Consider the following 12,904-nt stretch of genomic DNA (forward strand, 5'->3'; position numbering starts at 1 on the left):
GGTTACACCTTACATACTGCTCTTCCTCTGCATGCCTCATATTTGATGGATGTGATGCCAAAAGTGGATTTAAAGCTGTGGCTCAGGCCTGTGAGCAAGGGGTTAAGCAAGGGCCAGGACTTCTCAGAATGTAATGTGGGGGCTATGGGCTGTCAGGGCTGGTGAAGCCATGAGCTGGATAGAGAGAAGTAGATAATAGAGTGGAGAGGTGGTAGAAGCCAGGTTGAGGCCTCAGGTTGGTCCTCCTGCAGGACAAAGGGCAGCTGCTTCTGTTCCTGTTGTGTTCAAGCCTTCTTTTCTTCTCTTCAGGCTACTTTTGAGCAAGAGTGCATTTTCCTTTCTTTCTTTTTTTAATGTGACTAAATTGCACTTCCCAGGGACACCAAGCACTTTCTGATTACAGCTGTAACCGCCAGTGTACCAGCGAGGATTTTTGTATTAAGTAGTTATGTGGGCCTTTTTCTTCCATACTGGTAGAAAATTGGAACCCGTGCTCTAAAAAGCACTTTCAACAAGTACTTATTTTGTTCTTGAAATTTTTACTGCCTCAATTTGTCACCTAATGGATCCAAAGTGATTGGACTCCTTGGAGCTTTTTCAGTTATGGCCCTAGATGAAAGTCGAGGACTATCGTCCTAACGAGGCTTTTCACTCCCTTCTCTGCCTTGGGCCTCTAAAGACTGTTCTTGCTTTTCAGGCTGATGTGGTCATCAAGTTCCCTGAAGAAGAAGCTCCCTCCACTGTTCTGTCCCAGAACCTTTTTACCCCCAAAGAGGAGATCCAGGTATATCCCAAAGGCCTAATCTACTAACCCAGAGGAGAAGTGGGGGCTGTGGGGGAGGGAAGCAAACATTTAGCCTATAGGACAAATTTTTTTTTTAATTTATTTTTTATTTTATTTTTTTGTTGGTGTAGGGCTTGAACTCAGGGCCTGGACGCTGTCCCAGAGCCACTTTGTGCTCAAAGCTAGCACTCTGCTAATCAAACCACAGCTCTACTTCCTGCAGGACAAATCTTAAAAACAAACAAATAGAAAAAAATCCCTAAGACTTGTATCTCTAACCAGCAAAAAGCCAGAAATAGAGTTGTGGCTCCATTGGTAGAGCACCAGCCTTGAGTAGAAAAAGCTAAGCAAGGAGTATGAGACCCTGAGTTCAGGTCCCAATACTAGAACAAGGAAGGGAGGGGTGAGGGGGGTTGGTTCAGCGTGAACAGTGTGTTGCAGCTCATAAAGCAGAGTCAAAGAGCGCTACTTCATGTAGTCCTCACAGGAAGGCCATGCCTTCCCACCTCTACCTCTAAGCTGGAAGCTGAGACAAGGAGTGGTAAACGTAAAGTGCTTTGCCCTCATCTCACAGGCTTACAATCCATCTGGGCCTAAACAGTCTCTGACTACCCAGTCCATCACTGACTGCTTCTGCTCCTTTACCCTGGCTATATGAACTTCTCAAATTGCTCAGGGAGAAAAACAAAACAACAGCAAAACAATAGCTGAGAAATGCTTGCCCAGACTTGTGGTTTTAACTCTGGAAATTAGGCAGAAAGAGTAAGGAGCAAAGTTTGTTTAGGGCATCCTTGGAGTTGTGGCTAGAGGGGAGGAGGAGTTTGGGGTTAATGCCATCTATATTAGAAGCAAGGCTTCAACATTTGACCTAGGAACCTAGAAGCTCTCTGAAGTTGAGTCCTGCCTCAGATGATTACCCAAGCCATCTCTAGCCCTGGCCACCCTCTTTGCTGCAACTCAGATGCCTGCCACTTAATGGGTGTCAGCCTCCGAATGACAATGAGTTTGAGCTAGAAAAGTTGGCCAAGCAGTAGCTAGGACCACCAAGGTATCCTTGGGAAGGGAGACCTTTGGTCAGAAACCGGTATTGACAAGCGGCATAAGGCCAAATAGCCTTTTGTTGTCAGGTGGTGCTGCCTCTGAGAGCATTTCCTCCTCCCTGGCACACAGGGCAGCCCCTGCGGCACGTCCTGAAGTCTTCCTGATGTGTCTTCTCCCGGCAGCACCTGTTCCGAGAGCCTGAGAAGAGGCCCCCCACGGTGGTGTCCAACACCTTTACAGCCCTGATCCTCTCACCCTTGCTCCTGCTCTTTGCTCTGGTGAGTTGCTGTGATTAGCATGGCCAGTGTGTGTCTGGCGCCAGACCCAGCAGATGTAGCCTTTTCAAAGGAGGCTTTGTGCTCTGGCCTCAGCCTGCTCCAGAGAGGTTCAGCAGCGGTGACCTGAACTGATGGTCAAAAAATTGTAGAGTATCCGAAATTCCCCATGATGGGGGAGTGCCAAGTAAACTGGTCCATTAACAAGGGGCATGAGAAAGTTCCTGGTAGCCACTAAAAGTGACAGAAGTGTGTGGTCTGTGATGCTCTACAGGAGCATTCAGATGGGAGGGAGTACGAACAAAGCAAGGCCCAGTGCTGCTGGCTGGGACAACCGACAGCAGCTCTGATAGCACAAATCCACATGAAATCCTCCTAACAGTGAGTGTTAATGAGTCTATCAATGATGGGATGGTGTACGGCTCGTCAGCAGGGCAGGAAAGTCCATACCCCAAGGCCTACTGTGGAGGGAAGGAAGCAGGGAGTAGGGTCATGTGTTTAATGTGATGTTCGTGGAAATTGTTCATAATTACATTAATTTTGGTTATCTCCAATAAGACATTTTAAAGAGTGGATGGAAATTTTTAGCTTTTATGTTCTACTGTGCTGTGAGTGTATTTTTTTTTTGTTTTGTTTTTTTGGTTTTTTTTGGGGTCCAGTCATGGGGCCTGAACTCTGGGCCTGGGCGCTGTCCCTCAGCTCTTCAGCTCAAGGCTAGTGCTCTACCACTTGAGCCGCAGCACCACTTCCGGCTTTTTTCTTTTTGCTTATGTGGTGGTGAGGAATTGAACCCAGGGCCTCATGCATGCTAGGCAAGCACTCTACCACTGAGCCACCTTCCCAGCCCCTGTGAGTGTATTTTTTTTTTTTGGGGGGGTCCAGTCGTGGGCCTGAACTCTGGGCCTGGGTGCTGTCCCTCAACTCTTCAGCTCAAGGCTAGCGCTCTACCACTTGAGCCACAGTGCCACTTCTGGCTTTTTTTTCCTGCTTATGTGGTGCTGAGGAATCAAACCCAGGGCCTCATGCATGCAAGGCAAGCACTCTACCACTGAGCCACCTTCCCAGCCCTGTGAGTGTATTTTTTAACCAAGTAATTTGGTGTTTCTCTCTCTCTCTCTCTTTCTATATACATATATATATATATATATATATATATATATATATATATATATATATATATATATATGTACGTATGTATATATATCTTTTAAAATTATAAACATTAATTACAAATCCTCAAAGTTCAGAGAATTTTGAGAAAACGTCACTAGGTCTTTCTTATTTTCAGAAAGTTGGCTTTGTTCCTACTTCATTGGTTGACTTTGACAATAGAAGTGTTGGTGGGGCTTTAGAAAGCATAGCACAAACGTTCAGAAAGCAGATCTGTCTCATACTTAAGTGACTGGCATTTCAGGAAGCAGAGAACCTGCAGTGAAAGCAGGCAACTGCCAGCTACCTGTGTGTCTCTGTTATGAGAAAATGTAGTTCAAGTGTCAGATCCTTCCTCATAAAAGCAGTCTCTGACCTTTCAGCTCCATGGCTGCACCTGTTTTAAAATAGTAGAGTTTGCCATCATTAAAAATGATGTTCAAGTTCAGAACCCATGCCTGTTGGAGGGTAGTGTCAAGCTGCCTTTCTAAAGAAAAAAGGGAACACTTTTCCCTGAGGGCTTATATTAGGATGGTTGTCACTTGGAAAAATTCTGGCTTTCCAGTATGCATGAACATTAAAGGCCTGGCGCTGTTCATTGGCTTAGCCTTGGCAGGGTGTGTATTGTCTCTCTTTCAAGTTCTAATGTCTTCTTAATTTATTTCTTCCCATCATGCAGTGGATCCGGATTGGTGCCAATGTCTCCAACTTGACTTTTGCTCCAAGCACAATTATCTTTCACCTGGGACATGCTGGTAAGTGCCCCAGACCGCTAATTCTGTTTAACCTCCTCTGACATTTTGCCTTCCTGCACAAAAGCCATTTTAAGTAGACCCATAACCTATTAACTGTAATGACTTAATAGCATAACATTTCCCTCTTCCTCCTGGCCTTTTAGGACAGTTAATATGATGATAAACCTGTTTGGCTCATCAGCTTAGAACAGCTGTCATTATATTGAGCCTCGTTGTACTAGGAGGCTGTTGGCAGGCTATTTACCCTCACTTAATAGCCCCGTTTGCTTCCAGAGATTACTCACTTAGCATATCTTTACACTGAGCCATCTTCCTTGATGAAGAGTGTTAGTGCATTTTCCAAAGGTTATCTTTTCTCCACTGTATTGATCTTCACGTTTGCTGCTGACTCTATCTGGACAGTAATAGAAAACAGTCCCTTCCATAGACAGATATACTATCCTGCATTGATAACTGGGAACTTTGGGCTAAAACAGCCTCAATAGTAAACCAGTCGAGCATTTCTGAGGCTTTGACTCTACTGGATCAGTGTTGCCTTGCAGTTCACTGAGATGTCACTGTACTTGGTAATTCCAGGAGTCATTACCTCTGTACCTTTTGGAAGGACCCTTAGGTGAAGTCCTTATACTCCAAGCAAATGTGTGCCTTTTTTTCCTGGGGAAAGAGAAAGTCCATAGCTTTGATCAGATTTTCAGTGTCCGTGACCTCAAAACTGGTTAAGCAGCCCTACTGTAGTTCATCCATCATCCTTCTGTAGTTCATCTATCATCCTTCTGGCGAAAACTGACTGTATGACCTTTCTCTCCAAATAAGTTATTGGACTTGAGTGATAGCTCTCATGGGTTAAACTGTGCAAGACCTAAATATAAATTAGTGTAGCCCTGACTTTTGTTGTCAGTATGCTTATTGTGCATGCTTCTTGGTTCTCTTCGCAACTCTAGTGGGGGTGTACAGGGCATAATTACCCCTGGGAGTTGAGAGAATTTGGAATCATAAATTAGATGGCTGGTGATAGCAGAACCTGGACCAGAACCACTAGGCTGTCAGTGCTGTCACCAAACACTTTTGCTATTCCTTTCTCCTCAGTCTTTCTTGCTTCATTCCTACTCATAGTAGCAAATTATCGTTAACATTTTTTGTTGTTGGTGGTGGTCATGGGACTTGAACTCAGAGTCTGGGCACTGTCTCTGAGCTTTAATGCTCAAGGCTAGCACTCTACCACTTTGAGCCAAAGCACCACTTCTGGTTTACTGGTGGTTAACTGGAGAGAAGAATCTCAATTTCCTTCCTGGACTGGCTTTGAACCATGATCTATCCTCAGATCTCAGCCTCCTGAGTAGCTAGGATTATAGGTGTGAGCCAACAGCACCCAGCTTTTAACATCATTGTAATGAAAAAAAAGATGCTTATCTATTTATATCCTGAGTGCTTTTCATTAGGAATTTGAAACGTAAGGGGTTGAGTATGTAGCTCAGTGGCAGAGCCTTTGCTTGGCATATGTGAGGCAAAAGAAAAAAATAATTTCAAATACAGTAAAGTTTTACATGAAACAAAACAAAAACACATCTACGTTAAAAAGACAAATAAATTGTATGCAAGTAACTCATTCTCATAATCCTCACTACTTGTGAGGCTGAGAAAGATAGATCATGGTTCAAGGCCAGCCTTACCACAAAAATTTGTGAGATTCCTTCTAAACCCATAGTTGGACACAATGGCAAGTGCCGGTCCTCCTAAACTATGCGAGAAGGTGAGATTGGGAGGATCACACGGGCAGAAAAGTTCATGAGATTTTGGGTGTGGTGGCACACAACCACCTGTCATCCCAGCTATGATAGGAACACTAAAATAGGCAGATCACAGTTCAGGCGCATGCCCAGTCAGAAAGTAAGACCAGTCTCAAAAATAAGGACTGCAGGTAAGGGCCAGGTGCTGGCTAGGCAAGCATGAGGCCCTGAGTTCAAAATTCAGAACTGCCAAATTAAAAAAAGTAACATAAAAAGCAGAGAGATAAATGTAAATAGAACACTGGATCAAGATAAAGTAGCTGAAGTCTGATTCTTATCCTTGGATTTCAAGTTGGATAGGCTAAGAGACAAATACATTGAGTCATCTATTTTCTGGCATCAGGTAAAAGAGATAAAGCAAGCTGGTCTATACATACAGACCTTGTCATGACCCAGCAGGCCTTGTTCCTAGCTCCCCTGTCCCAAGGTATTGTCGCTGTTTTACTTACCTGGATGTCATGACACCTTTTCTTGTAGCCATGCTGGGGCTCATGTATGTCTACTGGACTCAGCTCAACATGTTCCAGACCCTGAAGTACCTGGCCATCCTGGGCAGTGTGACGTTCCTGGCTGGCAATCGGATGCTGGCCCAGCAGGCAGTCAAGAGGTAAGGCTGAGGGTGAGCCGGGGCTCCAGGGTGTGTTAGCCCAACTTGGAAACCAAGGTTTTATGGCAGGACTATATCCTTAGAACAAGGCTGATGCTTTAATCCAGCCCACCATGGAAGACATAAGATGTTTTAAACTAGGACTGAGCCCCCATGGTTAGCTGCAGATGTGTGAAAAGCACACTAATTATTGTCCCTGCACATTAGAATGAGAGGTAAAAGTGGGTTAGGATACAAGCTGGAAGGCTGTCTGTATAAAAATTCCCTTCTCTGCTGCCACAGAGGATCCAACAACCCTCCCCTCCTCCCGGCCCTTAGAATGATGCCCCTGTGACCCCTGATAGTGTCCAGAGTTTTTCTTCCCATGTGTAGGTCTGTGTTCTCCCTGCAGAATCTGTGAGAGTTTTGCAGAGGCCCCCAGCAGAGACCTTCTGCCCAGGAGCCCCCAGCTCTGCCCTGGGAAGCAGACAGCCTGAGAGTCACACAAATAAATGGTCAGCTCCTAATGTGATAGCTGGCAGCTGGGCTTTCAGAACAAACTTGGAGGCAGATTTAAATGTCACATAGGTGTTACTCGTTGATTTGGCTTTATTAGAACCTAGGTGATTTTCTACCATGCATAAGAAAAGGTCAGGGTTGCTTTCACCTTTGGAAGAAATCATTTCTAGACATGCCCTGCTTTCTCCCTCCAGGCCTTCTCTTGGAGGGTTGTGACTCAACAGCATGCCTCCCAACATGGCTGCCAATTAGGTCAGTCAGATCCTGGAGACCTCAGGAAGACCATTAACCTGTGGGAGAAGCAAAGGTCTCGTTTTTACCCAGCTCCATTGTGAGCTTTCAGAGTGCTTCACCAAGGGGTTCAGCACAGACTTCTCCTGTAATAATCTGGGTCCCACCAGAGCTCCAGTTGGTGCAGCAGCATCTCTGCTTCACCCTTGTACTCCTTGAGTGACCTATACTTGGCTGTTGGGTTTGGAAAGAGCCAGGGACTCAGCTATTTTTCCAGAACAGAACCTTGTTCCCTTGCAGCCTCCAGGCTCAGCCCCAGGGAGCCAGAAGGCTGTTTCCTGCCAGCCTCTCTCTTTTGGAAGTTGCCCACAAGATGAACAAAATCAAGGGGTTAGGGGTAGAAATAATTTTCTTTAGAATCCTGCTTAGCAGGAGTTCCTCACCTGAAATCTGGAATACCAGGGAATGAGACCCAGAATTCCAAAAGGATCAATGAGGTTTTATTCCCACCCCTTTCTCTGCACACTTCTATACCTACCAAACATAAAACCTTTTCAAGTGCTGGAGCCATTTCTGTCTGGGGAAAATCAGTGGCTCTGATGGAAGCTCTGGTTGGGTTTTGCCATTTCTCTCCTCAGCTTTATTTCTCTTCTTGCTGTCCTTTCTTGATTCTCAAACACTCTTTCCTTTGGCAGGATCGCTGCAGAGCAGAGCAGTAGATTGGCAAAATATAGGACACTACGGTAAAGATGAAGGGCGGGCTCACCCAGGAGCAGGCGCCCTTTCCCATCCTGCCCACCTCATGCATGTCAGTGGAATTTCAGCCCACTCATTCCTCCTCCCTCCCTATGCCAAAGCCTAATTGTGGTGTCATTTTCCAACCTGATGGATTGCAGCTGTGTCTGGACCAAGGCCAAAGCTTCTTGAGCAGTCTAGCTGCCCTTTGCGATATGGCAACTCTGTTGTGGCCTTGACTGTCTAAGACTATCCTCACTAATATCTCAAGGGGGTGGTCTCTATATAACAGCCCCTTTCTATTTGTAGGAGAGCAGGGAGTCCATCCTTGGACTTCTTGCATTTGATAAATGGTGATCCCATGGCAAATCCTGGCACACCTTGTCATGGCTTCTAGGCCTTTCTATATATTAGTGTGTTTAGGCTAAGCCATGTGAGTTAAATATGAAGGGCTGATGGCCACAGCTGAAAGTTAGCAACATAATCCAGCTTCCTAGAGCTCCGGAGGGCCCAAGACTATCTTGTGTGCAATAATGTCTTCCCCCTCATGGGCCAGTCACCGCTTACCTGCTACCTCATGATTTGCTGCTATAAGCTAGGGTCAACAAGAGGTTTCTGGGAAGAGCCTGATGATATTTTAGGTTCTGAGGGCCAGACAGGACTCTAGCTCCAAGATGTGAAATCAGCCATAGACCCATGTAAACAAGTGAGTATGGCTGCATTCTAATAAAACTTTATGGACTGGGATGTAGCTCAGTGGCAAAGTGCTTGCCTAGCAAGTGCAGCGTCCTGGGTTCAATCCCCAGTACCAAAAAAGAAAGACTTCCCCCTGTCCCCCAATATATATTTGTGTGTGTGCGTGCATGCGTGTGTGCACGTGCGCACACATTTTTTTTTTTTTTTTAGAGCCAGGTGCTGGTGGCTCATGCCTGTAATCCTAGCTACTTAGGAGGCTGACATCTGAGGATCATGGTTCGAAACTAGACCAGGCAGGAAAGTCATGAGTCTTTTTTTTGTCGGTTGTGGGGCTTGAACTCTGGGCCTGGACACTGTCCCTCAGCTCTTCAGCTCAAAGCTAGTCTTGAGACACAGCACCACTTCCTGTTTTCTGAGTGGTTTTTTGGAGATAAGAGTGTCACGGACTTTGCTGTTTGGGCTGATTTTGAACCTCGATCCTTAGATCTCAGCCTCCTGAGTAGCTAGGATTATAGGCGTGAGCCACCGGAGCTGTGGCTCAAGTGGTAAAATGCTAGCCTTGAGCAAAAGAAGCTCAGGGACAGTGCCCAGGCCTAGAGTTCAAGCTCCAAGACCAGCAACACAAACAACAAAAACTTTATTTACCAAAGTCTTTGGCTGGCTTTGGCTTTTGTGGCAGGGTTGGCCGACACCAGCCCAGTCCACCAGAGGGGAAGGGAATATTTGAATTTCAAGTCATGTCTTACCCTTTGCCTTGGAAATGGCTTTTCCTGCCAGAGCCGTCTTAGTGTTAATCCTGTGAAAATAGCCATCAAGGGCAGCGAAGGAGTTAGAGCCTTTTCACTGATGTGAGTGCTTATGCTGGGTCACCTAGCCTCCACATAGAGACTGCACTTGGTTGATGTTTTCAGATTTAAATGAGGTCAATTTACATATAATAAAAAGTACAGTCCTATAATTGCCCCTTCAATCAAATAGACTACCTCTACACTCCAAAAGCCTCTGGTGCCCCTTTTATAGGCAGTCCCTCCCCACTCTGACACTCTGACTGAACCCTGTTGATTTTATCTTAAACTAAGGTCCTCTGTCTGAGATTTGCCTTCACAACTAGCCCTTTCTGCTATGTATTCTTTCACTCTACTCCGGCTTGGTTTTTTTTTTTCCCTTTGAACTTTAGTCAGCCTTATATTGTTGATCATTTGGACATTTGGGACTTGTGAGGCTGAAGCCTGTGTGCTTCTGTGGCTGAGTGCTTCTGAGCTGAAAGCACACAATGGTTTGAGCAGACATGATGTAGGACAGAACTTCTTGGCCATGGACTGCTGCCCCTCAGTTGTTCACAATCCATACTCATGCTATCATCTCTCCATGAACATTTCTAAACATGCATATTGTTTCCAGGAACCTTTGAATGCTGGCAAGGAATTAGAAGCACTTGCTTTTAGCCCTCAGGGTTAGTTCCCATGCCTGTGCATGCCCCTAGGAACTGGGTTTTTTGTTTGTTTGTTTTTGTTTTTGTTGGCTGGGAGCCTGCCATTCTACCAGACTAAAATTATCACCCTAGTCTTCACCACAGGGTCTAGCTGCTTGCTAATGGTGATAGGTGTGTCTGTACCCTGCTTCTGCTTGCCACATACAAACTTGTTGCTGTCTCCTCTCTGCTTGCAGTCTGTCGATGGCCATTGTCATTTCTTTCCCATCACTTCTTAGAGTGCATTAGCACAGAGAAAGAGGGAATAAAATGATAGAGAGGTTCTTATCTTCTCTGAAAGTTGTTCTATGGGGGCCAAGCTTGGTGGTGCATGTCTATAATCTCAGAACTCAAGAGGCTGATGCAGGAAGATCACAAGTTTGAGACCAGCCTGGGCTACATATACATAGGGAAACTGACTCATTAAAAAATTTTTTTTTCTTAGCCGGGCACTGGTGGCTCACACCTATAATCCTAGCTACTCAGGAGGCTGAGATCTGAGGATCACGGTTCAAAACCAGCCCGGGCAAGAAAGTCAGTGAGACTCTTATCTCCAATAAACCACTAGAAAACCGGAAGTGGCGTTGTGGCTCAAGCGGTAGAGTGCTCGCCTTGAGCTGAAGAGTGCAGGGACAGTGCCCAAGCCCAGAGTTCAAGCCCCATGACCAACCCCCCCAAAAAAAAAATTCTTTTGAAATTGGATGTAGTGGTTCACATCTGTCATTCCAGCTAATCAGGAGGTAGGACACAGTTCAAGACTAGCTCAGGTAAAAAGTTAGTGAGAGCCAGATGCCAATGGCTCACACATGGAATCCTAGCTACTCAGGAGGCTGAGATCTGAGGATTGCAGTTCAAAGCCAGCCTGGACAGGAAAGTCCATGAAACTCTTATTTCCAGTTAACCACCAGAAAACTGGAAGTGGCGCTGTGGCTCAAGTGGTAGAGTACTTGCCTTGAGTTAAAGAGCTCAGGGATAGCGCCCAGGCCCAGAGTTCAAGCCCCACGACCAACCCCCCCCCCCCCCAAAAAAAAAAAAAAAGTGAGACCCTTATCACAACCAATAAACCAACTGTGGTGGTTAATGTCTGTAAAGTAGGAAGGTCACAGACTGAGGCCAGCCTGGGCAAAAGTGTGAGACCCTACGTATCAGATAACCAAAGTGGGGGCGGAGCATATAGCTCAGGTAGCACCATTTTCAGGAGCCACTATATGTTGGAGCTAAGTGCTGAGGCTGGTGTTGGTGTGCACAGACACCTGGCAGGAGGTGGGTCAGGATGTCCTCTTCAAGCTCTATCTAGAAAGGCCAAGTTTTGGTTGGCAGGTGTGGGGTCTGGAGATGAGCCTTCTTTAGACTCTGTTCTCCATTTTTCTGGTTGAAACTTGCCATCTTTGGCCTTGTGCTGTGAGAGGTGTGCCTGGAATTTCCTCATCCCTTTCTTAGTGTCATCAGGTTTGTTTCATTGATTTTTTTTTGTTTGGTTTTTTTTTGGGTCCGGTCGTGGGGCCTGAACTCTGGGCCTGGGCGCTGTCCCTCAGCTCTTCAGCTCAAGGCTAGCACTCTACCTCTTGAGCCACAACACCACTTCCGGCTTTTTTCTTTTTGCTTATGTGGTGCTGAGGAATTGAACCCAGGGCCTCATGCATGCAAGGCAAGCGCTCTACCACTGAGCCACCTTCCCAGCTCCATGTTTCATTGATTTTTAAATCAGTATCAGGTTCAGTTATGAGCAAGCTGTCTCCCATTCACTGGTGAGACACGAAGGGGCGTAAATGTGTACATGCGTAGCACCACACATCATGATGTTCCGTGTGAGTGGTGGGGGAGGCCCTGGCCTCTGTGGCCACCAGTTAGCAAGTGCAGTGTCAGTCATTGGAGGTTTGTTTCTCTTTTCTTTCAGAACAGCACATTAGTTCCAGGAAAAGGACGAAAAGCCTAAGAACTGAAATGAATGGTGAAGAAAGGAGTCAAGCGCAGTCCACAGTGCACCAAGAAGAATGAAAACAAAACTCTTTATTTAAAAGAAAAGTTGAGAGATGGTTACTTTTTTGCTTGTTTTTAATTTCTCCTCCACAGAGCAGATCCCCGTGAATCCAGATCATCTGTTTCCTTGGCATGATGCCTTAGCAAGATGCTGTGAATGTCCTGAGTTTCCAGATGTTGCATTTGAAAAGTTGAAATCTGTAATTAGTCAGTTTTGGAATAAAAGGAATGATAATAGGAAAGAAGGCCTGGTGTAAACATCTTCTAGACTTTGGGGTGCTGGCATGGTTGGGAGCATATGAGGGACTTAGCTGCTAATCAGATGGTAAGGGTGTTTCTGTACCCTTTTATGGGGGTGGGGGGCAGGTGCTGGTCCTGGGGTTTGAACTCAGGGCCTAGGGGTGGGAGTCCCTGAGCCTCTTTGTGCTTAACACTAGCACTTTACCACTTGGACTACAGCACCATTTCTGACTTTTTCTGAGTTGTTTATTGGAGATAAGAGTCTCATGGACTTTTCTGCCCAGGCTGACTTTGAACTGCGATCCTCAGATTTCAGGCTCCTGAGTAGCTAGGATTGGCGCCTGGTAATGAATGTCTTTTTTGGGGGAGGGGGGGTCCAGTCGTGGAGCCTGAACTCTGGGCCTGGGCGCTGTCCCTCAGCTCTTCAGCTCAAGTCTAATGCTCTACCACTTGAGCCACAGCGCCACTCCCAGCTTTTTCTTTTTGCTTATGTGGTGCTGAGGAATCGAGCCCAGTGCTTCAGGCATGCAAGGCAAGCGCTCTACCACTTTGCCAACTTCCCAGCCCCCATGAATGTCTTTTTGTTTTTGTTTTTCCTTTTCTTTTTTGGCACTGGGGATTGAACCCACGATGTTGTACTTGCTGGAAAGTGCTT

At 46.0% G+C, this 12,904-nt stretch overlaps 1 protein-coding gene across 2 annotated transcripts in view; it reads left to right on the forward strand.

Annotated features, from left to right (window-relative positions):
* Positions 1-12,251, forward strand: part of Rpn2 (ribophorin II) — a 55,962-nt gene extending 43,711 nt beyond the window's left edge. The window contains exons 13-18 of one of the 2 annotated variants that reach the window (XM_042694422.1): positions 698-784; positions 2,008-2,103; positions 3,929-4,004; positions 6,269-6,398; positions 7,823-7,870; positions 11,927-12,251. In XM_042694422.1, the coding sequence (XP_042550356.1) occupies positions 698-784; positions 2,008-2,103; positions 3,929-4,004; positions 6,269-6,398; positions 7,823-7,870; positions 11,927-11,939 (450 nt within the window). In that variant the 3' untranslated portion in view covers positions 11,940-12,251. The remainder of the gene's footprint in view (positions 1-697; positions 785-2,007; positions 2,104-3,928; positions 4,005-6,268; positions 6,399-7,822; positions 7,871-11,926) is intronic. The other variant, XM_042694423.1, reaches the window with a different exon arrangement.
* Positions 12,252-12,904: the final 653 nt, after the last annotated feature.

This window comes from Dipodomys spectabilis, unplaced genomic scaffold (genome assembly GCF_019054845.1).
Source record: "Dipodomys spectabilis isolate Male_0828 unplaced genomic scaffold, ASM1905484v1 ptg000175l, whole genome shotgun sequence".
NCBI classification, from domain to species: Eukaryota; Metazoa; Chordata; class Mammalia; order Rodentia; family Heteromyidae; genus Dipodomys; species Dipodomys spectabilis.